Genomic DNA, 26,498 nt, shown 5'->3' with positions numbered 1-26,498 from the left:
GTTCCCAGGCTAGGCGCCTCATCAGAGCTACAGCTGCCATCCTACGCCACAGCCACAGCCACAGCCACGCCAGATCCGAGACACACCTGCAACCTACACCACGGCTCAGGGCAACGCTGGATCTTTAACTCCCTGGGCAAGGCCAGGGATGGAACCTGAATCCTCACGGATACTAGTTGGATCTGTAACCCACTAAGCCACGACAGGCACTTATTCCATGGCTCAGAGCCACACACCACCATGGGGGGGTGGAGGGTGTTTTTAGCACCTCCCATCACAGGTGCTGTATGGTGCCCTGGGCGTGTCCTGTCCTCTTGCCAGCCCTAGAAGCAGGTGTTTCTCCATGAATGTTTCTTCTCATTCTTGCAGGCTGGTGTCGGAGCCGGAGATGGAGTGGTAGGTATGCTCCTTGCTACTGTGTATTTTCACCAATTGTAACAAATATTTGTATTTAAAAACAAGGAGTTCCCGTCGTGGCGCAGTGGTTAACGAATCCGACTAGGAACCATGAGGTTGCGGGTTCGGTCCCTGCCCTTGCTCAGTGGGTTAACGATCCGGCATTGCCGTGAGCTGTGGTGTAGGTCGAAGACGCGGCTCGGATCTCGCGTTGCTGTGGCTCTAGCGTAGGCCAGTGGCTACAGCTCCGATTCAACCCCTAGCCTGGGAACCTCCATATGCCGTGGGAGCGGCCCAAGAAGTAGCAACAACAACAACAACAAAAAGACAAAAAGACAAAAAAAACAAAACAAAACAAAACATTGCTATTCAAAACATAGTGAAGGAGTTCCTGTTGTGGCTCAGCAGGTAACAAACCTTCATTAGTTTCCATGAGGACTGAGGTTCGACCCCTGGCCTCGCTCAGTGGGTTGAGGATCTGGCATTGACGTGAGCTATGGTGTAGGTTGAGTTGCAGACGTGGCTTGGATCCTGCTTTGCTGTGGCTGTGGTGTAGGCCAGCAGCTGCAACTGCAATGCAACCCCTAGCCTGCGAACCTCCACATGCCGAGGGTGTGGCCCTAAAAAGACAAAAAATAAAAAAATAAAATATAAAAAAAAGTAAAGAATTTTTCTAAAAGGGCCCGCAAATATCACACATACATCAGGTTGTACCAAAATTTCTGGGTTTCTTCTCTTCACGTCTCCCTGTGACTTTATTGCTGTGTTTGGTTTTGGTTTTAGTGGGTTTTTTTTTTTTTTTTGCTTTTTAGGGCCATACCCACAGCATGTGGAGGTTCCCAGGCTAGGGGTCCAATTGGAGCTACAGCTGTCAGCCTACACCACAACCACAGCAAAGCGGGATCCTTAACCCACCGAGCAAGGTCAGGAATCGAACCCACAACTTCATGGTTCCTAGTCGGATTCATTTCCTCTGCACCACGACAGGAACTGCTGGTTTTAGGTTTTTAATGGACCAAACCCACACCACACCAGTGAGGCGAAGCAGTGACGCCAGGTCCTTAACCCACTTTGCCAGAAGAAAATGGAGCACTCCTTTCTTTTTAGCGCGAGTGACAGCCGCTGTCTGGAGGACTGTGGTTCATTTCTCCGCTCATCTACTGAAGAGCATATTGGTGGCTTCTGTCCTGCGCATTTTTGCTGGTGCAGGAATCACGCGACGTGTAAAGTGGCCACATTTGCAGAAAAGTCAGGAAGCCAGACAGAGCCCTCGGCATGTCCCTGTGGACAGCGCACTAAGCACGGCAGCCTCGGCGGCACCCACTGTCCTCAGAGGCCCTGGACTCCTTTGGCCTCTGGTCCCCGCCGTGGAGCCCAGAGGCCGCAGGCAGGCCGAGCCGGCGTCCTTCTTTGTCGGGAACATGGGAAGAAAGACCCATTCGCCTGACGAAAGCCCACCAGGCCTAACCCACAAGCGTGACGCTCAGGGGGCCTCTGGCACCCCAGAGACACACAGAGCTGCTCTCTCACCCTCTCAGCCCACCTCAAACGGAGCAAGACACCTGTCAGCCCGGTGCCACCGTCTGCCACCCTTCCCCACACAAAGAACTGGTCCCCGCCCAGCTCTGACCGCTCGGGGGCCCCTCCCTCCCAGCAAGCCTCTCTGGGTGGGTGACAGCCAGGCTCTCCCACGGGGATCCCTGCCGCGGGACGTCACAGAGGGGCCTGCTTCCTCCAACCAGCACCGTCCCCGGGGACCCCGTCTTTTTGTCACCTCCAGTCTCTATCCACCCCATCTCTAGGTCCACTGTCTCCCCTGGCTACTGGGATTCTGTGGTTCCCAGAGGAGCAGTCCACAGAGGAGGCCACCAATGGGCCCCTAGCACCACCCCCACCCCCACCCCCGTCCTCCCCGGGAAGCCGATGTTGGTGATGAGGGAGCCCCGGGCGGGTCCAGACCTGGTCAGAGCCCGGGCACAGCCCTGTCTTGTTAGGGGTGAAGGAGGGGTCTGCGCGCTTCCTCCCACGCTGGGAACGGAGGCGCAGGCTGCCTGAGATGCTGGCGGCAGAGGCCAGGCCGACTTGGCTGGAATTGCCCTCTGGTCCTCCCAGCCCTTCTCACAGCCTCTCTGGGCCTCAGTTTCTTTATCGTAAATCGGGGCTTAGGACAAGACCTTAGGACAGGGCGACTGTGGGGATCGGGGCGACACATGCGCGCGGGCGCTCAGCGCGGGGAGCGCGGAGGACGCACAGTCCTTGGGGGAGCAGGGTTCGGCCGCCAGGGGGTGCTGATCCGCGGCTCACCGGAACCACAGCGGCTCGCTGGGTTTGACCTGCATCCCACCTCTGGGTGGATGCCGAGGCTACCCTGGCCACGCGCACGGACGCCGGCACCCTTCGTACCTGAACAGGGTGCAAAGCACAGAACCCGCCGCCCCGAGTGTCCGCCCGCGCAGAACCCTGAGTCTGCCGGCCGCGCAGGGGGTGGAAACCAGGTGCCAGAAACCGGGTGGCAGGGAGTTCCCGTCGTGGCGCAGTGGTTAACGAATCCGACTAGGAACCATGAGGTTGCGGGTTCCGTCCCTGCCCTTGCTCAGTGGGTTAACGATCCGGCGTTGCCGTGAGCTGTGGTGTAGGTCGCAGACGCGGCTCGGATCCCGCGTTGCTGTGGCTCTGGCGTAGGCCGGTGGCTACAGCTCCGATTGGACCCCTAGCCTGGGAACCTCCATATGCCGCGGGAGCGGCCCAAGAACCAAGAAATAGAAACAACAACAACAACAAAAAAGACAAAAGACAAAAAAAAAAAAAAAAAGAAACCGGGTGGCAGAAGCGCGGCAGGTAGTCACTTGTGGAAGGAAAAGCAGTGCATGTGTGCGTGCGCGCCTCTGTGTGCGTGCGCGTGCACGTGTGCACACGTGCCCAGAGCCAGGGGCTGGGCCCGAGGAAGGATTTTCATCCCCCATCTCTTTGCATCAAATTCTCCACCACCTGCAAGTGTGCACTTGTGAAAAAAAGCATAGTAGAAACTTCTGAGCAAGTGTTAGCTGGGTAGGAAGTGTTTTGTGATCAAGTTTTGAAACTGGGGGTTCCTGGGGGAGACACAGCTTTGCAGGTGTACAGATGCTGGGTTGTGCACTCAGAAATGCTGAGTGTGGCGTTCCCATCGGGGCTCAGTGGCAATGAATCTGACTAGTATCCATGAGGATGCAGGTTCGATCCCTGGGCTCGCTCAATGGGTCAAGGATCCGGCGTTGCTGTGAGCTGTGGTGTAGGTCATAGACGAGGCCTGGATCCTGCGTGGCTATAGCTGTGGTGTAGGCCAGCGGCTGTAGCTCGGATTGGACTCCTAGCCTGGGAACCTCCATATGCTGCAGGTGCAGCTGTAAAAAGACAAAAAAAGAAAAAAAAAAAAAGAAACGGTGGGTGTGCATTGTGAATGTCACCCCAAGAACAAAATAAAGAGGAAAGAGAGCTCACCACAGTGCTGGGGGCTCGCTCGAGGCAGGCCCTTGGCTGCTGTTGGCTGAATGCATGAACAGAAGGAGCAGGGGTCAGAGGTCAGGGGCCCTGTGGGGGGAGGGGTGAAGTGGGCGAAGTGCCCCCTCAAATAAACACGGCCACAGGGTGAGGCTCTTTGTTAACTTTTTTTTCATTATTTAAAAAAAATATGTTACAAAACAATATCATTCACCATATATTTCTTGCTTAATTTTCTTTTTTAAAAAATTAAAGTAATAAAAAAGTCACTTTATAAAATAATACAAAAGGGCAGGGGAGGCCGGGAGCCGGGCCGGGGGCTGAGGAGTCCAGTGCTTCTGGCTCCCACCACGGGCTGGAGGCAGAGGAGGAGGGGCGGGGGGAGGGTCCCAGGGCCACAGCTGGGTCTCCGGCTGGGCCTCTGGGAGGCCGGGGCAGAGAGGCGGTGAGGGCTGCCGGGAGGCCATCCAGACCCGGGGGTGGGGGGGACAGCCAGAGCCTGTGGTCCTGGGAGGGCAGGAGGGCCTGGAGGGGAGGGGCCTGGGGAGGCCCTAGCTCCCGCTGCTCAGCATCCCCAGCAGTTTACTGGGCTCCAGGCCCTGCTGCTGGGCCACCGTCTGCACGTCGAAGCCCATGTGCATGAGGAACTGGGCCACGTTCATCTCCTGCCCCGTGAGCTGGTCCCGGATGGTGGGGCAGGAGGGGTTGCAGTGGGGCCAGGGGCAGCTGTCCACCAGGTGGACGGGGCAGCCCTTCAGGGGGGCCTTGCTGGCCTTGTGGCTGTCGTGGAGGCTCCTGTCCCAGCAGTGCAGTGCCCGGGGCAGCGAGGTCCCCTTGACCTGGACGTCCGTCCAGTGGCTGCAGACAGAAACCCAGGCGGAGTCCCTTGGGTGCAGCCCAAGCAGGGGACAGCATTGCAGCCACGGGGTCCCTGACACACAGCTAGCTGTATATAAGTGGTTCTCAAAAGCTCCCCAAAGAAAGCCAGAGCCCAGGAGGCCAGTGGGCAGCACACTGGGGAGGGGGGCTCGGTGGATGCTTGGAATGGGAGCCACGGGTGTGAGCCGGCCCAGGAGGCGGGGACACTGACCTTCGGATGATGATCTCGTGGGAGAGGCAGGCGGGGGCAAAGCTGGCCCTGGCGGGAGAAGACAACCTGTGAGTAACCATGTGCCACCCCGGCACCCCAGGGCCAGCGGGCCCCAGCCGCTCCAGCCCACTCCCCTGGGGGCCCATCCTCTGCCTGGCCCTGCTTCCCTCCTGTCATGGTGCCAGCCAGTACTCCTCCGGCCCAGGCCTTGTCCCCAGCAGCCGCCTGCTCCCAGCAAACCCTGTTCTTTCCTGCCTCCAAATCCTGCTGGGAGGGGGCTCTTCTGGACCATGGAGTGTTTTGTTTTTTGTTTTTTAAATAAACTTAGTGGGTCTTTTTTTTGGGGCTGCACTCCTGCATATGGAGGTTCCTAGGCCAGGGGTCAAATCAGAACCACAGCTGCCAGCTTACACCACAGCCACAACAACGCAGGATCCAAGCCACGTCTGTGACCTACACCACAGTTCACGGCCATATGGGATCCTTAACCCACTGAGCGAGGCCAGGGATCGATCTTGCATCCTCATGGATCCTAGTCATTCACAGCTGAGCCACAAGAGGAACTCTCCTCCTCAACTTAGCTTTTTTATTTCTCTTTTAGCCTTTTCTAGGGTCACTTCCGTGGCATATGGAGGTTCCCAGGCTAGGGGTCGAATCGGAGCTGTAGCCATTGGCCTAAACCAGAGCCGCGGCAACGCGGGATCCGAGCCGCGTCTGCGACCTACACCACAGCTCATGGCAACACCAGATCCTTCACCCACAGAGCAAGGCCGGGGATTGAACCCGCACCATCACGGTTTCTAGTCGGATTGTTAACCACTGCACCATGACGGGAACGCCCTCCTCAGCTAAGTTTTTAACAGGAGCTTTAGGTGGCATCAGAATTGATGGATGACATGGAGCATCCCGTTTGGCGCCTGCTCTCATGCACGCACAGCCTCCGCCACGACCAGTGTCCCCCAGCAGAGGGGACGTTGGTTACAGCAGCAAACCTACGCACCATCGCCCCCGGAGTCCACGGTCTACAGCACGGCTTATGCCTGGTGTCGTCCCTGCCACGAGTCTGGACCCACGTGTCCGCCGTGGTGGTACCACACGGTGCTGTCTCTGGGCCCCCAAAACCCTCTCTGCTCCACCTCGCCACCCTCCCTCCCGCCCCCGGCAACCGCTAATCTTTCTACCGAGTCCGGGCTTCTGCCTCTCCCAGGCTGGCGCAGGGTTGGAATCGCGGGGCATGTGGCCTTCGCAGACCAGCTTCCTTCACCGGGTAACTCGCATGTTTGGCTCCACCATGTGTTTCCGTGGCTCCGTGGCTCCCCTTCCAGCGCCAGCTAACATCCCCTTGCCTAGACGGACCCCAGCTCATCACCTATCCTAGGCCCCTGGGGCTGCTTCCTGTTTTGCATCTTCGAAGCCTCTAAGCGGCTGCCTGTCTACCTGGGGGGGCGTGTGCTCCCCGGTGCACTCACGGCACATCCTTGAGCGTGTTCCGCAGCTCTCGGCCCAGGTTCTGGATGTACAGCCACTGGCCCTCCTGTACCGGCTGCCCCGTGAGGTGCACGTTGTCCACTGTCAGCTGGGCCTCGTCAAACAGCCACTGCACCACGAACACCGGGCCTGGGGGGACGGCTCAGCTGGGCCTTGCCTCGGTGCTCCGCCCCCCACCCCGGCTCAGTCAGGTCCGAGGCTGCAGGCGGCTCTACAGCAGGCTCCCGGGGCCAGCAGGGTGCTCCCTCAGGGCGGGGGGGGGGTGCCACTCCCCGCAGCGCCTTGCCCCTCCCCACCTCTGCCTGCCTCCCTGATTCTCTACTTGGACCAAAATGTGTGAGGATGTTGCCTCGAGTGTGGGGCGCGGAAGGATGGCCAAGCCACCCCCCGGGGGGGGCAGCACTGGGTGGGAACAGGGTGGGCAACCATCCTGGTTTGCCTGGAACCCAGTGGATTTTCCACACCGAGCCTGTGAAGGTCCCAGCCGAACCCAGATGACTCGGTCACCCTTCGGGGGGGGGGAGTGGGACAGTGGTCCTGGCCCGGCCTCTGAGGGCTGGACTCTAGGCTGGGATCCCGGAGGCACAGAGGTGTGGACACGCCCCGGCCCTGCCGCCGCCGGAGGGGCACTCACAGCGCAGGGTTGGGAAGACTTTGTAGCCAAAGAAGCAGTTCCACTCCTCGCCCTCCTTGAACTGGCGCCGACAGCGCTCTGGGACCACCCCGTTCCAGTACCTGGGCCACACGCTGCCGGTTAGGCTGCCCCCGCCCCCAGGGGCACCCGCCCCAGGCCCGCGGCACTGCCCCCCCCCCGGCACCTGATGCCCCGGCGGATGGCCTCCGTGGGCGCGCAGGTGATGGTGTCGATGCAGTCGGTGCGGCGGTACTGCTTGTTGTCCAGGAACCAGCCCGAGTCGGCCAGGCCCCGCACCTGGATGGCGGTGTAGCCCAGCTCCTCCAGCTGCTCGGCCACGCGGTCCACGTTCAGTAGCACCCCCGTGCCCCCCGCGCTGCAGGGAAGTGGGCGTCAGGCCAGGCGGCCGAGGAAGGACCACCCCCCAGCCCCAAGCCCACCCCGGAGGAGCAGGGGTCCCGAAGCTTGTGGGCGCGTTGGGGTCTCGGAGGAGAGAGGGGCTGGCAGAGCTTGAGGTGCTGACGCAGAGCTTAGGGTCAGCCAGCCCGCTTCCTCCTCCCTCCCTGCCTGCCCGCCTCGGTTGCCTCCTCGTCCATTTTGGGACGTGCCCCGGGAGCACGGCATGCCTGCGGAGGGGGGTATGGGACCCCAGGCCTGGGCAGCACGCTGGTCCATAGCCAACCCCTAACTAGCCACCGGGGTTACTGCCATCCCCGGTGTCTGTCACACACAACGACAGATCCAGAGCACCCTCTGGACAGCTTCCGCTGCCTGGGAGACACCCCACGCTGCGGCTCCCTGCGGGCGTGTCCCTGCCCCCCGCCCCGTATCCAGACTCCCACCCCAGCCCCTGCCCCGCCCACCTGCTCCCGGCCAGCAGCAGCACCTTGGCCCCACTCAGCCCTTTGCCCAGGAGCTCTCGTACCACCTCCTGGATGATGAGGGCGCCCATGAAGGCGTACTCGTCTGCACAGAGGAGGAGAGGAGCTTCAAGTGGGGGCCTGGGCGGAGGACAAGGCCTCCGACCCGCCGGCTGCAGGGAGAAGGGTTACAGCTGGGGGTCCAGAGGGTCTTCCGGGAGGGCAGGGACCAGGGGCTGGGGTGGACCGGAGAGAGGCGAGTCGAGGCACGATGCTGTCCTGGGGGCTCTCGAACACCCAGGCGTGAGGACACCCCAGGGCCAGGGACGAGCCAGGCAGGGATGCCCCAGGGGTCAGGCCAGGCTTGGATGAGCCAGGCGGGGGTGGGGGGCAGGGGCAGGCACTCCGGGACACACTGGCAAGGGTTAGAGGGAGCTGCAAGGCTGAAAGGCTGCGTCGCCCCAGATGTTCTGCCCCCACCCCTGTCGCCGAGAGGGGTTGGGGGGAAGGCAGGGGACTCACTCTTCTCAGACTTGGACGAAGCCCCACTCCAGACGTCACTGGAGCAGTAGGGGATGAAGCTGTGACACAGGGATGGTGTGAGCCCGCCACGCTCCTCTGCCGCCCGAGGTTCCCAGGGCGGACCACCCTCCCAGGAGGGACTCCTGAGGAGAGGGCTCCCCTAGGCAGGACCTCTGCAGGGAAGACCCTTCAAGGGCAGGATCCCCCAGGACGGACTCCCTCAGGAAGACCCAGGACCAGACTCCCCGGGAAGGACCTCCTCGCTCCTTCTTACACCATGTTGGCGTTCCACCAGTGCGGGTTCTCCTCTGGCTGGGAGGACAGGATCCCCGTGCCTGCGGCAGGGGGACAGAGGCAGTGGTGGCAGGGGGCGTGTGAGATGAGGACTAGGGGGAGGTTGGGGGGTGAGGGGATCCTAGTCGGCCCCAGCAAAGTGGGCGGTGACACCTGCCCAAACCAAAGTTGCCTGGGAAGTAGGGAACGGATGGGTTTGGTGACGGACGAAAGAGGATGCCCAGCCAGGCCCGGGCAACTGGACATGGCCCTCCACCGCCCCCCCTCGACCCGCTGCGCTGACCCAGGGGCCAGCCGTGGACTGCGCAGCTGCGGTAAGCCCCGGGCAATTACCTGCGGAACAAGAGAAAGGTGAGAGTGAGCGCTCCCTAAACTGGGGGTGGGGCCTCTCTGGGGCTCCAGAGAGTGAGGAGGAGGGGCTTCCTCCAGGACTTCCAATTGGGAGCCCCTCCCTCCAGGTGGGGGTACTTCCTGGCAGCCCCTGGTCTCTGACCTGTGCGGGTGCGAGGCCAGTCTTTGGAACTCATGAGGCGCCGCACGGTGTCGTATCGGGAGTCGCAGTTTTCCCGGTTGAAGCAGTACCAGCCTCCTGCGGGCACAGCCACCACCTCAGGGTCCAGCGCCCAGGGACCCCAGCCCACACCCCCCTGCCTCCGCCCCTGGGACGCACCTTCCAGAAAGAGCAGCCACCGCCGGCTGCCCTTGGATTCCTTCAGGTAGTAGCTGTAAGGGAAGTGGGCGGAGCGGGCGGTCAGCGAGGGCTCCCGGGCCTGGCTCCAGGGCCCAAGGGGTCATTCCACCTGTCGCCGGGGCCCGCGGGCCGCACGGGGGCGCCAGCGGCCAGGCCCCCGCAGAGCGCGCCGGCCCCGCCAGCGGCGACCAGTCCCGGGAGGTGGCGCTCGTGGGGCGGGGATGGGAGGCGAGGGGCTGCATGGTCCGTGGAAAATCCCCACGGCCCGCCCCGCGCGGGACCCGCTGTAACCTCGGCGCCCGCGGCCGGGCGGGGGAGGGGTCTTCGCCGCGGCCCGGGATCCTCCTGGGACGCGCAGCGGCTCTTGGAGCGTGAGCGTCGGGCAGGGGCCCTGGGGTCGGGCAAGCGGGCGTGGAGGGGCGCCGGCGCCGCCGAGTCCGGGTCGCAGCCTTCCCACCGAGGCTCGACCCAGGATCTGGTTCCTCGGGCAGTGGCGTCGCTGAGGGCACGGGCGCCCCCAGCCCCTCCCCAAGCCCCAGCCTCGCGTCCTTCCTTTTCTACTTCGGGCTGGAGAGGGGTGACCGCCGCCCCCCAGGTCCTTCTGTCCCACCTGCGCCCCCTGCCTGTCCCTCCGGCTGGCTGGGACCCCCGGCAGTCCCGGCAGCAGTAAACCAGGCGAGTCGAGCTGGGGTGGGGGTGGGAAGACGGCAGGACTCTCCCCGCCCCCCTGTGTCACCTCCTCCTTCTGGAGCCAGGGCCACTCGCCGCCGACTGCCGTCTCCCCGCCCAGGGACCGAAGGACGCGAGCACAGGGGCTGGGCACCCCGTAGCCGAGGGGTCAGTGCCCGGGCTGGTCCCGGACCAGCGCTGCAACAGCTGCCCCACCCCCTCCGCGCGGCGAGTCACGAAGCAGGGCCCTCCCCGGGGCCAGCGTCCCCGGGGTCAAGCGTCCCTGAGGCCCCGACGGGAGCCTTTGCCCCTGTGGGCGAGCACCGCTGCCACCAGCAGGGAGGCTCCGGCGCAGAGACTCCGTGCGTCCGAGCGGGGACAGGGAGGTGGGTGGCGCGAGCCCGCCGGCGACAAGGCGGCCTGCAGCCCCGGGGCCACCGACGGGGGCAAGCAGGTCGCGGCGGGCGGGTGCGGGCCTTACCCCGCCGGGCTGCCGTCGTTGCAGGTCACCGACGTGTTGAGCAGGAGGTGCAGGCGCAGGTCCTCGTTGAGCTGCTGCGCCGAGCAGGGGTACAGGGACTGCGCCAGGCTCTTGACCTGCGCCATGAAGCTGTCCATGTTGCCCTCCACGGCCGTGAAGTCCAGCGGGAAGCTCTCCACCGGCTGCCCCGCCGCGGGCGCCACCTCGGCCCGCGGCGGGGGCGGCGGGGGCGGCTGCTGGCCGCGGCGCCGCCAGGTCTTCCTGCCCTCGCCGCCCCCGGCCCAGTGCAGCAGGCCCAGCAGCAGCAGCACGCGCACCCCTCGGCCCATGGCCGCGCCGCTCGGGCCCGCGGCCACCTGCGGAGAGCGGGCGGCCTTGAGGCGGCGCGGCGGCGGCGGCGGCGGCGGCGGCGGGGGCGGCGGGGGCGCCGGGCCGGGGGTGCCCGGGCCGCGGGGCGCCAGCCGCGCCCGCTCGCTCGCCCCGCTCCCCGCGCTGGGCCCGGCCGAGGAGGCGCGGGCGGCTCGGCGTCGAGGCTCTCGGGGCCGGGCGCCGTCGGCCTGGGCAGCTCGGGCTCCGCGCGCGGCCGGCCGAGGGCAGCGCACGGTCTGGGTGCGCTGGCTCTGGCCCGCGCCAATGAGAGGCGGGGGCCGAGCCTGGGCGTAGTTTGCGGGGGCCGCGGCGGCCCGGGTGCCCGCGCCTTAGATGTGCCGCCGCCGCCGCCGCCCGGGCTCGGCGGAGGGGGAGGGGGCCGCGCTCGCTCTTTTCTTGGCGGAGGCATCGCCTTTTCTTCCCAAACCGCAAGCCTGACGGAGGGGCCTGGACTATCCCGCCGCGGCCGCCGGAGGCGCTCCCGGCCTGGCTCCGTGGGGGGCAGCGCGGCCCCGCGGCCCCGGCGGCGGCTCATTCACCGCGGCCAGCCCGGCGCCGCCGCCCCCGCCCCCGGGCGGCCGGAAGGGGGGGCGGGCGGGGAAGGAGCGGGGCTTTTCCGCGCGGGGGGAGCGCCACCCGCCACGCGGCCGCCCGGGCCCGACGGGCCGGGGGCGCAGGGGGCGCGCTCACCTGAGCCGCCGGAGCGCCCCTCGCTGCGCCGCCCGGGCCCCGAGCAGCCGGCAGGCGACGGGGACCCCGGGCCGCATCCCCCACCCTGGCCCGACCCGAGGCCCCGCGCTCACCGCGGCCGGCGCGGGCGGCCCCGCGGCCCCTGCTCCTCGGCGTCGCTCGCCCAGCGCCAGCCCGCTGGTACGCCCGGCTCGGCTGCCTCCCCTCTGGCGCTGGCGCGGAGCCGCCCGGGACTTTTATCCAGCGGGGCCCCCGGGATCAAAGCGACGGCGGACACAGGGCTCCGCGCCGAGGGGCCGGCGCCGCTGCTGCCGGGGCCTCCCGGAGGAGCGGACAGGTGTGGCGCGAGGCCCCGGCGCCCTCGGAGACCTACGGGAGGGAACGGGCGCCGCGGCCCGGCGCCACGGGGGAAGCCGCCCCGTCCCGCGCCTGGGTGGACAGGAGCTGGGCGGCCCTCGCAGGCAGTGGAGGCGGAGGGGGCCTTGCCGCTTACCGAGGTCAGCAGGCCTCGGGCTGGGGTTCTGGATCCTCCCCGGGTGCCCCCTGGCTGTGCGCCCGGCGCCGGGGACCCCTGAGAACCATTCTGGGCTCCAGCCGCCTCCGTGGCGTGGGCGACATTAGAAGAGCTGCCGCCGCGGTCTCTGTGCAGCGACCTCCACGCAACATAGTGCGTCGGCCGCATCCTCTCACCTTGCCCGCGCCCTCCCTGGGGACGGAAAGAGATTCCTCCTCAGAAAAGAAAGTGGGGTGGGGGCAGGTGTTTACTTAGGAGGCTTCCTCCCGGCTGGGTGGGCAGACAGAAGACAGACACGTTTTTATTCGCTCTCCGCACACAAAGTGCCATAGCCAGCTTTGGTAGACCTCTCCTTCCCCTCCCAGCCACAGCTCCGTGGATGTCACTGTGCCACCTTCAAGGCAGGAAACAGACCTTTCGCTTGGGCACAGGGGTCTAGAGCTGGGGCGGGATCCCTGAGCGCCCTCCTAACTCAGGGCAGTGGGGAAGCTGCGCCCTGGGGAGGCACCTGCAGCCCCTCCAGAGCAGGAGAATGGAGGCTGCCGGAGCCTCTGGCTGCACCGAGGACCCTGCCTCTGCCTTGGCCTCCTGCCCCAGTGGTCGTGAGCAGCGTCCTGCCCGGTCCCCAGCTGAGCAATGAGCTGCCCGCTAGAAAGTTACGACGCAGCAGCCTGCTCTGCCAGGCTCCAGTGGAGGCAGTGGGACACCAGCCTGGGGACTTGAGACCCCCTTGGCTGTCACCTCCACCTCAAAACCTAAGGTGCTCCAGAGGCTGGTCTTGGCCGGGGTCACTCCATGCAGGATAAGGCAGATGGTGACAAACAAAAGCACCTGTGGGCCAGCTGTGCACCCATTTCCCTGATGAGGGAGACTGAGAGTCAGAGGCGCTAGCAGCAAAAGAGCCAAGAGTGAGCTCTGGTCCTTGGCAAATCCACACCCGCCATCCTCCTGTTATCAAGCTGGGATAAAGGCCATGCATGGGACTGGCCAGAGGCGGCAACATCAGACACAGGTCCTCCTTACGAAGGTGGCCCCCCGCCCCCGCGCTGGGGAGCTTCCTCTAGGAACCTGTTATCCCAAGTCCCAGGCCGGGACATGCAGCTTCAAGCCGGATGGCATGACTGCAAAGTGTGCGCCTCGCGGTCCTGGCTCTGAGCCATTTCCCGGAGGGGCGATCCTGGGCGAGGCCCGTGACCTCTCTGTGTGCCTCCATTTCCTCTTCTTTAAAGCCGGGCAATGACCGTGCCTGCATCAGAGGGCCGCTGTGGGATTACGGGAGCCCATGCGTGAACATGCCCCGTGCTGCAGGGACAGCCGTTCTGATCGCCAAGGAAATGGCAGGGCCGGGGGTGGGGGGGTGCCTGCTGTAAACACTGGCATTGCTGGAATGAGAATTAGCCTGCACCAAAGCGAGTTCCTGTTTGGTTTATTCCACACCCCTGGCAGAAGCCAAGAGCCTTCTCTGGAACTCGCCTGTCCCTCGCTGTCTCTGCCTTCCCCCAAACCTCTCCTTTCAAGCCTAGACAACCCCCCCAGACGCTTGGTATTCACACCTCATCCCCCTTTGGACTCAGACAGCCTGGCTCTGCCCTTGGACCGCCGCCCCTGAGAGGCCAGCCTTACCTTCTGCACCTCGGACTCCCCCACGCAGGGTTTTCAGCTCTCACACCTGGGAAGGGGTCCCCGGGATGGCAGGTCCTTGGAGCCACTCAGCACTGGGCCTCTGTTTCCAGGCTGCCTGCACCCAACCCAGTGAACCAGAGGCCGGACCCGTAGGAGGGGAGAGGAGGTGGGCGAACAGTAGCAGGTCAGATTCCACCTCACACCCACTAGGATGGCTGAGATCAAAACATGGAAAACAAGTGTTGGCGAGAATGTGGAGAAATTGGAACCGTGTGTTGCTGGCAGGAACATCAAATGGCGCAACCGCTGTGGAGAGAGTTTGGTGGCTCCTCAGTCAGTTCCGTGTTGAAGGATCACGTGACCCAGCAATTCCACTCCCAGGCATGGCCCCAAAAGAGATGAAAACAGGTGGTCAAACAAAAGCTTGCTCGTGATGGTTCACAGCAGCAATACTCACTCTAGCCAAAAAGGTGGAACCCACCCAAATGTCCCTTAGGAGCAAAATGGATAAAGAAAAATGTGGTTCTTCCATATAATGGACTATAATAAAGCCATAAAAAGGACACACACTACAGCACAGAGGAATCTTAAAAACATGAAGGAGAGGAAAGTAAGTGAGACACAAAAGGCCACCTATTGTGTGATTGCGTTTACATGAAATATCCAGCACAGGCAAATCTCTAGAGACAGACAGAGATTGGTGGTTGCCAGGAGACAGAGAAGAATAGGGAGCAGCTGCTAATGAATCCAGCTTTTCTGTCTTTCTTTCTTCTTGCTTTTGTCTCTTTAGGGCCACACCTGTGGCACATGGAACTTTCCAGGCTAGGGGATGAATTGGAGCTCCAGCTGCTGGCTTACGCCACCGCCACGGCAACGCGGGATCTGAGCCGAGTCTGTGACCTACGTCACAGCTCACAGCGACGCCAGATCCTTAACCCACTGAGCAAGGCCAGGGATTGAACCCGCGTCCTCACGGATGCTAGCCAGATTTGTTTTCACGGAGACACACGGGAACTCCTGAGCCACAACGGGAACTCCCAGCATTTCTTTCTTTCTTTCTTTCTTTTTTTTTTTTCTTTTGTCTTTTTGCCTTTTCTAGGGTCACTGCTGCAGCATATGGAGGTTCCCAGGCTAGGGGTCGAATCGGAGCTGTAGCCACCAGCCTACGCCAGAGCCACAGCAATGTGGGATCCAAGCCACGTCTGTGACCTACACTACAGCTCACAGCAATGCTAGATCCTTCACCCCCTGAGCAAGGCCAGGGATCGAACCCGCAACCTCATGGTTCCTAGTCGGATTCGTTAACCACTGCGCCACAACAGGAACTCCCCAGCATTTCTTTTCGGGTTGATGAAAGTGTTCTTCTGTCGTGTTGATGGTTGTGTTTTTTGCATGTACTAAGTGGAATCGTACACTTTAAAGAGGTTTTGCATTATAAATTTTACCTAAAAAACCTCCAATCGCTGATGGTCTGATGGGTGCCGGCCAGCACGCTGGGCCTGGGGCACCAGGTGACTGGGGGCGGGGAGGGCAGGCAGATGAGAGGGGTGGGCTGGTCCCACCCCGGAGATCCTGCGGGCGCGAGGGATGTGTGTGCCCCCATCCCGGCATTGCACAGATGAGCGGACCCTGGGGGATGTATCTGGGGACCCTGAATGCAGCATGCAGGGCTGGCAGCTGGCTCTCTGAACCTCAGGTGCGGGAGAATGGTACCTGCTTCTCAGGGTCTCAGGGGCATGAAATGAGGCAGGATTCATGGCCAGTGAGCATGTGACCCACGGCAGTTATGACTCCCTGGTGGAAGCCAGCCATCCTTCAGGGACCAGGGTGGACCGGGGTCCCGGGCGCAGGGCCTGTGGGATGTCTGGAGGGCAGGCACTCAGGCTTGGGGAGGGAACGCAGGAACAATGTCCCAAATGGCCTTGTTACAGTGTCCCCATGGACCGCGGACACCACACATGCTGCACGTGGGACCCACCCTTCTGCGCCCCACCACGTGCCAGGTCCAGGGTTGGCTCTGCATCGTTCCTGCCTCTTGGCTTCCTGGCTCCCATTCTGGCGGGTGGCAGGGGCTTCCGGCCAAGCTTAGAGCCCATGCATGCCCAGGTGCAAGGCGGCCTCTGCCTCTTTTGGAGGGGTGTCCTCAGGTATAGGATGGGGGTTCAGGGGCTGCTCCTGTGGGGAAAAAGTTATAGGGGAGGGGGCACAGAGCTAGATCATGAGAGTTCGGTCCCTGCAAGGGCAAGGGGGCAATTCCTGGGAAAGGAGTGTTGGAGATGAAATATTTCAGGAAACAAGAGCTAGGGCCTGAGTTGGGCAGGCTTGGGGCAGTGGCACGGGGGTCCCTCCTGGGACTGGGCCTTCAGGGCCTCGGGATGCTCAGCAGCTCCAGACCCAGTGCCCATGCCTGGACTTGGGACTGCCCCCTACCACACAGCCACTCCCTCCTGGGGACCCCTGAGCCCCAGCTCCCAGCAGGGGGCTGCTCTGTGCTGCAGCTGCCGCCCACCCGTCTGGGGCCCAGCTGTTGCCTGCCGGCCTCAGCCGCCCCGCCTCGCACAACCACCTGGGCGGCTCTGCGTCCCAGCTGCTGGCCTCTGAGGCCCAGGAGGGCAGGGAAGCGGGCAGACCACCGCACTCCCCCCAGGGGCTGGCTCGGAGCTCCGAGTGGAGGCCCCTCCCCTGGCAGCTCTGAGCTGGGGGAGGGGCCTCGAGCCCAGGTGCAGTCACCCCATCCATCATCAGGAGCCTACCCCCCCCATCCCGGGCCACGAGGAGAAAAGGCCCTGGCCTGGGGCTGTCCAGTGCAGGGGCGGGGGGCGGGGGGCGGCAAGGGAGCCCGGCCCGGGTCGCCTGTGGAACTGAGAGCACGTGGGTGAGAGCCCCTAGGGCTTCGCGAGGAAGCTGAGTCCCCGGTGCTCCTGTCACTCAGCTGCAAGCCCCGCCCCCACGTCTGCGCCCGGAGGACACGGGGGTGGGGGGGTTCCCCCGGGGCGGGCCTTGGCACCCCTGCCCCATCCCGCTCTCCCCGCACAGCACAGCCCACCTGGCTGCTGGGCAGTCCCGGCTGGAGGACTCTCCAGGAAGCCAGGCCGCCGCCGACCTGTTCTAACTGTGGGTCGTCAGGGTCCCTGCATCCTCCTGGGAACGGCCACATTCCAAAGCCCGGGGCAGGAAGGGCAGGGGGATGGACGGGCTTCCTACACATCTGCGGGTGTCACCAGAGTGTCTCACCGTGCAGGTGAGAGGCGAGGGAGGTCCGGCCGCCCCAGGCCCGAGGGGAGGGCCTGCTCCTTCGCTCCCCCAGCTGCTGGCTCTGCGAGACCGAGGGAGCTCCAGCAGGCTGTCCCCAGCCAAGGAGCCGGCTGGTCCTCCGTGCCTGCTGCAAAGCAGCTGCAGGCCAGGGCGGCCTGGCCGATCATGTGACACCCCCCCCCCCCGCCCCCCGTGATCCGCACGTGGCCTCTCGGGAGGCAGAAACAAACCCTCAGATCTGCCACTGGGAACCTTTCAGCGCCAGAGACTTCAAAGGGGGCAGCAGGGCGGGCGGGGGTGGCGGATGCTTCTCTTAAAGGGCCACAGCACTTTTTAATTCAAAGCAGATCCTGAGAAGAGCTAGCTGTCGAGCCGCTGCCCAGGAGGAAAGATGCCAGCGAGGAGGAGCTGGAAGGTGGCCTTCCCCGCCCTCTCCGGACCCCACTGAGTTTGCTCCTGAGAACTGGTTGGGGGGAGGACCGCGCCGAGGGCTTTTCTTGCAGCAGCGCCGCCGCCTCCCCTGGGAGTCAGAGTCCACGTCTCGCGGGAGGGCGCTGAGGACCCAGCCAGCGCCCGAGTCACGAGTCTCGGGTGCTGGTTATCCTGCCCGTCGGTGGGATGGCAACTTAGAAACTCAACTCCTTTTGTGAAATCAGTAGTGGGACCTTTCTTCCATGTGTGAGTTCGCGCTGAGGTTCTTAGCTGTCCGGGTGTCTGCCCGGCCTGGAAGCCACCCCCTGAGACCAGACGTGGGGCAGCTCCAGGCACTCATTCCCCGAGCCCTGTCCCACGGCTGTCTGCTGGGGGCGAGGGAGCAGAGGACGGAAAACAGCTGCCCCAGGGGCTCCAGGATGTGCATGCAGAGGAGAGCGACATGGGAAAAGCAGGCAGAGGGCGGCAGGTGGGACGGGGTCAGGGAGGCCCCCAGAGGTGAGCCGCTTGGCTGGGGACGGAGGTGAGGGATGGCTCAGGGAACGTGGGGGAGCGCGGCGAGGGCGGCGGCGGCAGCTGGCCACCAGGAGCCTACTTTGCTCAAAAGTTTTTTAATTTTTAGGAGTTCCCATCGTGGCTCAGTGGTTAACGAATTTGACTAGGAACCATGAAGTGGCAGGTTCGATCCCTGGCCTTGCTCTGTGGGTTAAGGATCCGGCGTTGCCATGAGCTGTGGTGTAGGTTGCAGATGCGTTGCTGTGGCTGTGGTGGAGGCCGGTGGCTACAGCTCCAATTTGACCTCTAGCCTGGGAACCTCCATTTGCCGCGGGAGCGGCCCTAGAAAAGGCAAAAAGACCAAAAAAAAAAAAAAGTTTTTTAATTTTTAAATTAAAAAAAAAATTATTTTGGCTGCCCCACGGCATGTGAGTTCCCAGGCCAGGGATCAGATCCAAGTCAGGTTGCAACCTATGCTGCGGCTGTGACAAAGCTGGATCCTTAACCCACTGTGGGGGGCTGGGGATCCACCCTGCGGCCCAGCGCTCCAGAGACACTGCTGATCCCGCTGGGCCACAGCGGGAACTCCAGGAACTTGTCCATTTTTTTCCTTTGGCAGTGGAGAAAGCCACTGCCTAAGTGATAATACAGATAATTTCCCGAAGGGTCTGTCAGAAGGTAGACTTTAGGCTATATTTAAGATGCAATTTTACCGTCTTAAATATATACATATGTTTACATATGTATGTTTGACATGCATTTGGCTGGACCCTAAGCAGCCGGGTCCAACTCAGAGCAGCCTCAGAAGCCTTAACCTGTGACCAGAAGTGCAATAGGGACTGCAGTCTGGACAGCGTTTCTTTGGAAGATACAGCCTTGGTCTGACCCCGCACCCAGCATTCCGGCGGCCCTGGGCCAGCCTTGAGGCGAGATCCTGTGGCGCTTGGGGGCAGGAGCTCAGCCCCAGGCCAGGGCTTCCCACGGCCACCGGGAGGAGCCACTGCCTGTCATGTCCTGCCTGGCTCACCTCCACCGCCCCGGGTCCAGTTTTACAGCTGACGAACAGCGGTCCCGGCAGACAGGAGGCGTCAAAGCTCTGCTCCGGGCAGGAGCCTGGACCCCACGTGCTGCCCACTCCCCGGGCTGTCTGGATGCTGTGACAGGCTCTACAGTGTTCATGACTTCGTGCTCCGGGTGGCCCGAACCGTGGAGGGAGGGGGCAAGGCGCGGTCCCAGAGTGGGTCACGCAGGCTGTAGAGAAGAGAACCAGCGAGGGCGTGTGCTGTGTCACCTGTAAGAAGGAAGGCGAGGAAGCATCTGCGTCTGTGTCCACTTAGCCTCTGATACGTGCACACGCTCATCTTTGCAGAAGGAGAGGCAGGACGGCTTCCCCAGAACCGGAAGAAGAGGCGCTCTCTGGGGAGACAGTGGAAGTGGATGAGGAGGAAGTGACTCTTTTCTGGCCATGGGTCATTTTGTTTCTTCATTTTTTTGGCCACGCACGTGGCATGTGGACGTTGTGGGACCAGGGATTGAACCTGAGCCACAGCAGTAACAGTGCAAGATCTTTAAACCTCTGAGCCAGCAGGGAACTCCAAATACTTATAGCTTTTTTTCTTCTTAAGGCCACACCCGTGGCATGTGGAAGTTTCCAGGTCGAATTGGAGCTGCGGCTGCCGGCCTACACCATAGCCACAGGAACTCAGGATCTGATCCTGTCTGTGACTGTCACCACAGCTCATGGCCACGCCAGATTGATTCTTAACCCACTGAGTGAGCCCAGGGATCGAACCCCCAACCTCATGGATCCTAGACAGGTTCTGTACTGCTGAGCCACAATGGGAACCCCCATATACTTATAATTTTTGAATCAAAAACTAGTTAAGTCAGAGTTCCTGTCGTGGTTCAGCAGAAACAAATCTGATTAGTATTCATGAGGATGTGGGTTTGATCCCTGGCCTCGCTCACTGGGTTGGGGCTCCAGCGTTGCTGCGAGCTGCCGCAGACACAGATCCTGAGTTGCTGTGGCTGTGGTGCAGGCCAGCAGCTATATCTCTGATCCGGCCCCTAGCCTGGGAACTTCCATATGCCACAGGCGTGGCCCTAAAAAGCAAAAAACCAAAAAACAAAAAAAACCAAAACACAGTAAATCAAAAAAGAATGAAAATAGACCCTAACGTTCAGTACTAAGTGAACCTGTGTATCAAATTAACGTAACCACAGAGGAAAAAAAAACAGAATTAATTCAAAGAATTTTGAACACAACCCCCTGTATTTCACTAGTGGGATATATTCTGAGGAAAAAAATAATTACAAATAGAGCTTGAGATTTCCTTAGTACATCTCGTTAGTAGCAGGATTGTTGTGGTCACTCCAAAGCTATTTGGAGGGTATCTTGGAGCAGAGCAAGTTAATAAATACATTCATGCTGCTGAAAGCAAGAGTTCTCAATGTGGAGAAGAGAATAATTGGTTAAATCATGTAGATGTGCCTTTTTGTTTGTTTGTTTAGCTGCCCTGGAGCATGTGGAGTTCCTGGGCCAGGGAGCAGATCCCAGCTGCTGTTCGGGCAACGCCAGATGCTTTAACCTACTGGGCCAGGCAGCAATCGAATCCATATTCTGGCGCTGCAGCGATGCGGCCCATCCCGTCGCGCCACAGCAGGAACTCCAGATGTGCCTTTTTTGTAGACTGAAAATGGTTGGGGAGTTCCCTTTGTGGCTCAGCGGTGATGAATCCCACCAGTATCCATGAGGACACAGGTTCAATCCCTGGCCTCGCTCAGCGGGTTGAGGATCCACCATTGCCATGAGCTGTGATGTAGTTTGCAGATGTTGCTCACATCTGGCATTGCTGTTGCTGTGGTATAGACTGACAGCTGTACCTCCAATTTGACCCCCTAGCCTGGGAACTTCCGTATGCTGCAGGTGTTGTCCTAAGAAGACAAAAAAAAAAAAAAAAAAAAAAAAAAAAAAAGAAAGAAAGAAAAGAAAAGTAAAGAAAATGATTGGATATTGGTCATTTCCTAAAATTCAGCTGGATGCACATATGGAAGGAGGGAAGAAGAGGAAGACTGGGGGGAGGTTTGGAGCGCGAGGAACTCAGGTAAATTCAGAATGCTGGGACTGCTCTGTCGCCTGAGACGGCCCGCAGAGGAGAGGCACCCCAGGAGCATTGAGCACGCTCAGCTCTGGACCTGGGTTTCTAAATCCCGTCCCTCTAGAAGGGGTTCCGGAGAAATGGTGCATTCAGAGCAGGGGCAGGGACGTCCTGGGCTAGCCGAGGATGCCTTCTTGTGGCAGAAGTGAGGAAGTGCTCGGTGAACAGCGAATGCATCAAAAGGATGCAGGAAAGATGTCAGGGCAGCTTGGAGTGAGGCATCAGGCACGGATCTCCCATGGTTGTGTCACGGTTTGGCGGTGATGTGAGAGATGGCTTTGCCCGTGAGCAATGCACGCTGAGGTCTTGCGTGGAAAGGTGCACAGTGTCTCCGCTTACTCTCAGATGCTTCAAAACAGCTTTGTATATGAATAAGTAAACACACACACACAGGGGAGCACTCGGGGAGAGGGCCACACTTGCAGCATGTGGAGGTTCCCAGGCGAGGGGTCAAATCGGAGCTGCAGCCACTGGCCTACGCCCCAGCCACAGCAACGCCAGGTCCAAGCCATGTCTGCCCACAACTCATGGCAACACCGGATTCTTAACCCCCTGAGCAAGGCCAGGGATCGAACCCACAACCTTATGGTTCCTAGTCGGATTGGTTTCCACTGCTCCATGATGGGGACTCCTTTTCTTTTTGGTAGCAGCTGCAGCATGTGGAATTTCTCCAGCCAGGGATCAAACCCACACCATAGCATCGACCCGAGCCACTGAAGTGACAATGCCGCTGAGCCACCGGGAACTCTTGGTGAGTCTTTCTAAGAGATATGTAGGAGTTCGTAGTACTGCTCTCGCAACTTCTAAGTTTGAAATGACATAAAAATAAAAAAAGTCACTGCCCTTCCCCAAATGAGCACAGGAGCCAGCTTGAAGTGGTGGGCACCTCGCTGGCTACATTTGGATCAAGTTCGAGCATCAACAGAATAACTGGGAGTTCATCTGTGCCGCAGCAGGCTAAAGATCCAGCATTGCCACTGCCGCAGCTTGTGTCGCTGCTGTGGGGGGTTTGATCCCTGGCCTGGGAACTTCCACATGCTGCAGGCAGCAGTCAAAAAAAAAAAAAAAAAAAAAAAAAAAGTGATGAAGAAAAAGAATCCATGAGTTCATATTAATCTTTAAGAATTTTAGGAGTTCCCGTTGTGGCTCAGTGGTTAATGAGTCCGACTAAGAACAGGTTGTGGGTTCGGTCCCTGGCCTTGCTCAGTGGGTTAAGGATCCGGCGTTGCCGTGGGCTGTGGTGTGGGTTGCAGACTCGGCTCGGATCCTGCATTGCTGTGGCTCTGGCGTAGGCCAGTGGCTACAGCTCCGACTAGACCCCTAGCCTGGGAACCTCCATGTGGTTTGGAAACGGCCCAAGAAATGGCAAAAAGACCAAAAAAAAAAAAAAAAGAATTTTAGAGAAATGATAAGGTGGGAAGTTTGTAATTTTACAGTAATTGTAGTGATGGATTCGGGCAAGGACCATGGGGTGATGCTGAAACCACTGTGCAAGCAGTTATTGGAAAAATGTTGTATTTGTGCTCTCAAAGAATTAACCCCCCCACAGCTGATTCCGTCTGCAAGGGACCTGAAACAGGGAGACCTGGTGACCTCACCTTGACCCAGTGTGTAAACCGCTGTTCCCCACTAATGGGACACGCTGGCATCCTGGATCTCCTGAGGGGCTGTCCTCTCAAATGGCCTCACTGCCCTGAATGTTTAACTCCAGGAAAGGCCAGGCAGATCCGGCCTGTGGACGCTACATAAACGCAAACGTCATGAAAAACTAAAACAAACAGTGGGGGACGGGCCGATTAGAGGGCGTGTAAACAGACCCGACCACCACATGCAAGGAGACAGCCAGCTCTAGAGGACCGTTTTGGGCAAGGAGGGAAGATGCCACAGGGGACCGAGTTAGACGGCATCATTGTACCCGCGACTGTGTGGTTGTGGGTGTGGTGATGGGCGACAGTCCTGGTTCTCAGGAGGCACTGCTGGCGGATTTGGAGGGCAAGTGCCTGCGTATCTTCAGCGTATGTTCAAATATAAATGGATGCGTGTATATAAATGCAGAGAGAAAAGGCCCATGCGGCGAAATGACAGTTGGTGTATCTAGGAGGAGGTACAGAGGAGGTGATGAATAGCAGTTTATTGTCTTAAATCTTTTTATTTTTTTTTTAAAAAACGTTTTTTTAATTTTTTGCTTTCTGGGGTGGCTGCATCTGTAGCATATGGAGGTTCCCAGGCTAAGGGGTCGAATCGGAGCCACAGCTGCTGGCCTACACCACAGCCACAGCAATGCCAGATCCAAGCCGCGTCTGTGACCTACACCACAGCTCATGGCAACGGCCGACCCCCAACCCACTGAGCGAGGCCAGGGATCGAACCCGCAACCTCATGGTTCCTAGTTGGATTCGTTTCCTCTGGGCCACGACGGGAACTCCTATTGTCTTAAACATTTAGCTTGTAGATTTGTCATTGTTTACGTTGAAATGTTCATTGAGATAGTTGTAGAGACGCCACAGAGCAAGGCCTCCTGTGTTCCTCCCACTCGTTGGCAGTGGTAACATCTGGCAAAACCAGCCCCTGACAACAGGCCAGTGATGTGCTCACAACGCACCTGCCTTCCTCCTGGTGCGTGTGTCACGTTACAGTCTCATCCAGCCTAGGCTGGTGTGTCCAGGTACTGGATGGCTCCGGCACCAAGAGGTGTGGCCGCCTGCATCCCCGCTGCCTCTAGTCTCCAGCCACCCTGAATCTGTCCTCCACTTCCTCCCCTCCTTCCATCTCGCTTTCTTATGCTTATCCTTTTGGTTTTTTTCATCTTTTTTTTTGGCCTTTCTAGGGCCGCACCCACGGCATATGGAGGTTCCCAAGTTAAGGGTCTAATAGGAGCTGTAGCTGCTGGCCTATACCACAGCCACAGCAACGTGGGATCCAAGCCGCCTCTGCGACCTACACCACAGCTCACGGCAATGCTAGATCCTTAACCCACTGAGCAAGGCCAGGGACCGAACCCGCAACCTCATGGTTCCTAGTCGGATTCATTAACCACTGCGCCACGATGGGAACTCTTCTCTTTCTTATTTTTTTCTTATTTTTTCACCAAGCCTGTGGCACTGCAAAGTTCCTGGGCCAGGGATGGAACCAGCGCCACAGCAGTGACATTGGCAGATCCTTAGACTGCTGAGCCACCAGAGAATGCTCCAAAGATGACCTTTGACCCCACCCCACTCCCCTGATCACACCTGGAACCTGGGCAGCTCCCAGCTGTGCCTTGACCGCCCCGAAGGACGCAGGACCAGGAGGCAATGGGGCCTCTCGGGAAGGTGCAGAGCTGCAAGGGGAGCCTAGGAAGACAAGCACAGGGAGCAGCCTCCCCTGAAGCTGTGTGATTTTGTTGTTGCTGTTGTTGGTCTTAGGGTGCACCTGCGGAATATGGAAGTTCCCAGGCTAGGTGGGGAATTGGAGCTGCAGCTGCCGGCCTACACCACAGCCACCGCAACGCGGGATCCTTAAGCCACTGGATGAGGCCAGGGATATAACACGCATCCTCATGGATCCTAGTCGGGTTCATTAACCGATGAGCCACGAAAGGAATGGCTGATTTCTTATCTATGTGCAACCTGCCTGTGGGCCAGTTGAGGGTCCTTCCTGCTATGGAGTGGAGCCACTGGAATTTTTACCTCCAGCCTGAAATAACCCTGTATCTCAGGGGAGACTCTGCTGGGCCTTTCCTGTCTCTGGAGGCTTGTCAAGCTCAGGCCGAGCAGCACCCAGAGGTCATCTCTGGGGCTGGCTTCACAGGGTCTGGTCTTCACCAGGCCCAGCCCAGCCAGGCCACTGAGGGAGCGGGTCTGTTCTGCTCCCTACCTCTCCTGCCAGCGCCCACACATATACTACACTGCGCCTGGGGCGCTCCACCCCAGCCCGGCGAGCAGCATCGGTAGGAGGGGAAGACGCATGTGGGGGGACCATGCATTTGTTTGTCCCCCCATCAACAGTCATTCCTCCAGCAGTGTCTGCGGAGCACCGGCCCCTGCCAGGCTCTGCTCTGCATGCCCGCCAGTGGAGGACCAGGCAGATGGGACTGCCCCTGGCGGAGACGGTAAACAAGAGAGCAGGCACGAAAAACCTGTCCCAGCACACATGAGCCTTAGAGGAAACCCCGCAGTGCCGAAGAGGCCTGGCTGGGGGCAACTTGGGGTGCGAGGGGACCGGATGCTGCAGACCTGCATGTGGGGTCCTGAGGGGCAGAAGGGTGGGCTGGAGCGCTTGACCAGGCAGTGTCAGAATTGCCCAAGTGGAGCTCCTGCTGTGGCGGAACAGGATTGGCATCTTGGGGGCCACGGGGATGCGGGTTCAATCCCTGGCCCCACACAGGGGGTTAGGTATCTAGAACTGCCGCAGTGGCAGCCTAGGTCATCCCTGTGGCTCCAATCCGACCCCTGGCCTGGGAGCCCCATACACTGAAGGGCGGCCAAAAATGGGAAAAAAAAAAAATTTGCCCCAAGGGTGTCCGTTCCCAAGCCTCACATGCTCAGCTACAGGTGGATGTGAGGTCCCTGTGAGCAGGAAGGAGGGGACGGAGCAGGTCAGGGAAGTCAGCTCCCAGCCAGCGAACTTGACATCCTGGGTCCTGTGATACTCCCCAGCCTCAGGGGAGGGGTCTGGCTGATGGCAACCAGGCAATGTGTGCTTAGGGCACTGAGGCTGCACAGGGCGCATGCCTGTTGGACTGTGTGCGGTCGGCCCTGGGGCAGTGACTACCCGGAGGCTTTCCGGTTTTCTAGCATATGCATGCGGCCCTCTGTTAGGACAGGCTTTTTGTGAGACGCAAGTGTCAGCTACACAAAGGCCTAGCAGCACCCACACCACCAGGGTGGCAGCATGCCATCCCACACCCTACGCCTCCCTTCTCCGGCCTCCCCTGACTTGAGCAGCTGGAATTGGTCGGGGTGGGGGGCAAGTTCTGCCACGCGGTTCAGCAGCTGCAAGACTGAGGGCACCGAATGCTCGTTGTAGACTTTCACCGCATCTGCTCTTGGGTCTGCAGATTCTGGCTGGCCTTTCCCCGCGGCCGCTCCCTGACCCTCACACCACCTCTCAAGGCGGCACGCATTCACTCGGCAGAGGTGCGGGGCCTGATCTCACAGCTCAGGACCAAAGGGGGCAGGGCTAGGGCAGGGAGCCCTCGCCTCGGTGCGCTCGCGGCCCACACGGTCAGCCCAGACCCGGGCCACGTGGCCCCGCGGGGGTGACCTCGCGGGACCACTGCTGGGCGGGCGCTCGGGGGCCCAGCGGAAGCGTCGGGGGGCGTGGCCAGGCAGGGGCGGGTCCGGAGGCGCGCTGGCCCCGCCCCGGCCCCGCCCCCGCCC

General features: G+C 60.7%; 1 protein-coding gene across 3 annotated transcripts; it reads right to left on the bottom strand.

Annotated features, from left to right (window-relative positions):
* Nucleotides 4,022-14,620, bottom strand: NOTUM (NOTUM, palmitoleoyl-protein carboxylesterase). Of its 3 annotated transcripts, none has more exons than XM_021066405.1 (13): nucleotides 13,799-14,620; nucleotides 12,155-12,390; nucleotides 10,603-10,958; nucleotides 9,432-9,484; nucleotides 9,255-9,350; nucleotides 8,742-8,802; nucleotides 8,468-8,526; nucleotides 7,949-8,051; nucleotides 7,270-7,461; nucleotides 7,086-7,186; nucleotides 6,433-6,580; nucleotides 4,964-5,011; nucleotides 4,022-4,731 (listed from the first exon to the last, which is right to left on the bottom strand). In XM_021066405.1, exons 2-13 carry the CDS (start codon nucleotides 12,341-12,343, stop codon nucleotides 4,425-4,427), a joined length of 1,713 nt encoding a protein of 570 aa, XP_020922064.1. In that variant the 5' UTR covers nucleotides 12,344-12,390; nucleotides 13,799-14,620; the 3' UTR covers nucleotides 4,022-4,424. The 3 variants fall into 3 exon arrangements, with proteins under 3 accessions (XP_020922064.1, XP_020922065.1, XP_020922063.1); XM_021066406.1 differs by having other exon boundaries at nucleotides 12,155-12,367; XM_021066404.1 differs by having other exon boundaries at nucleotides 12,155-14,620.

Source organism: Sus scrofa, chromosome 12 (assembly GCF_000003025.6).
Source record: "Sus scrofa isolate TJ Tabasco breed Duroc chromosome 12, Sscrofa11.1, whole genome shotgun sequence".
Lineage (NCBI taxonomy): Eukaryota > Metazoa > Chordata > Mammalia > Artiodactyla > Suidae > Sus > Sus scrofa.
This window is presented reverse-complemented; position numbering and strand designations above follow the sequence as displayed.

Bases quoted from the DNA above. Each gene is read 5' to 3' on its own strand.
- NOTUM (XM_021066404.1), bottom strand. From the start codon at position 12,343: ATGCGGCCGACGCACTATGTTGCGTGGAGGTCGCTGCACAGAGACCGC. The intron at 8,527-8,741 runs GTAAGAAGGAGC...CCTGTGTCACAG, and splicing joins TGGTGGAACGCCAACATGGT to CTTCATCCCCTACTGCTCCA. The intron at 4,732-4,963 runs GTCAGTGTCCCC...TTCTGTCTGCAG, and splicing joins CACGAGATCATCATCCGAAG to CCACTGGACGGACGTCCAGG.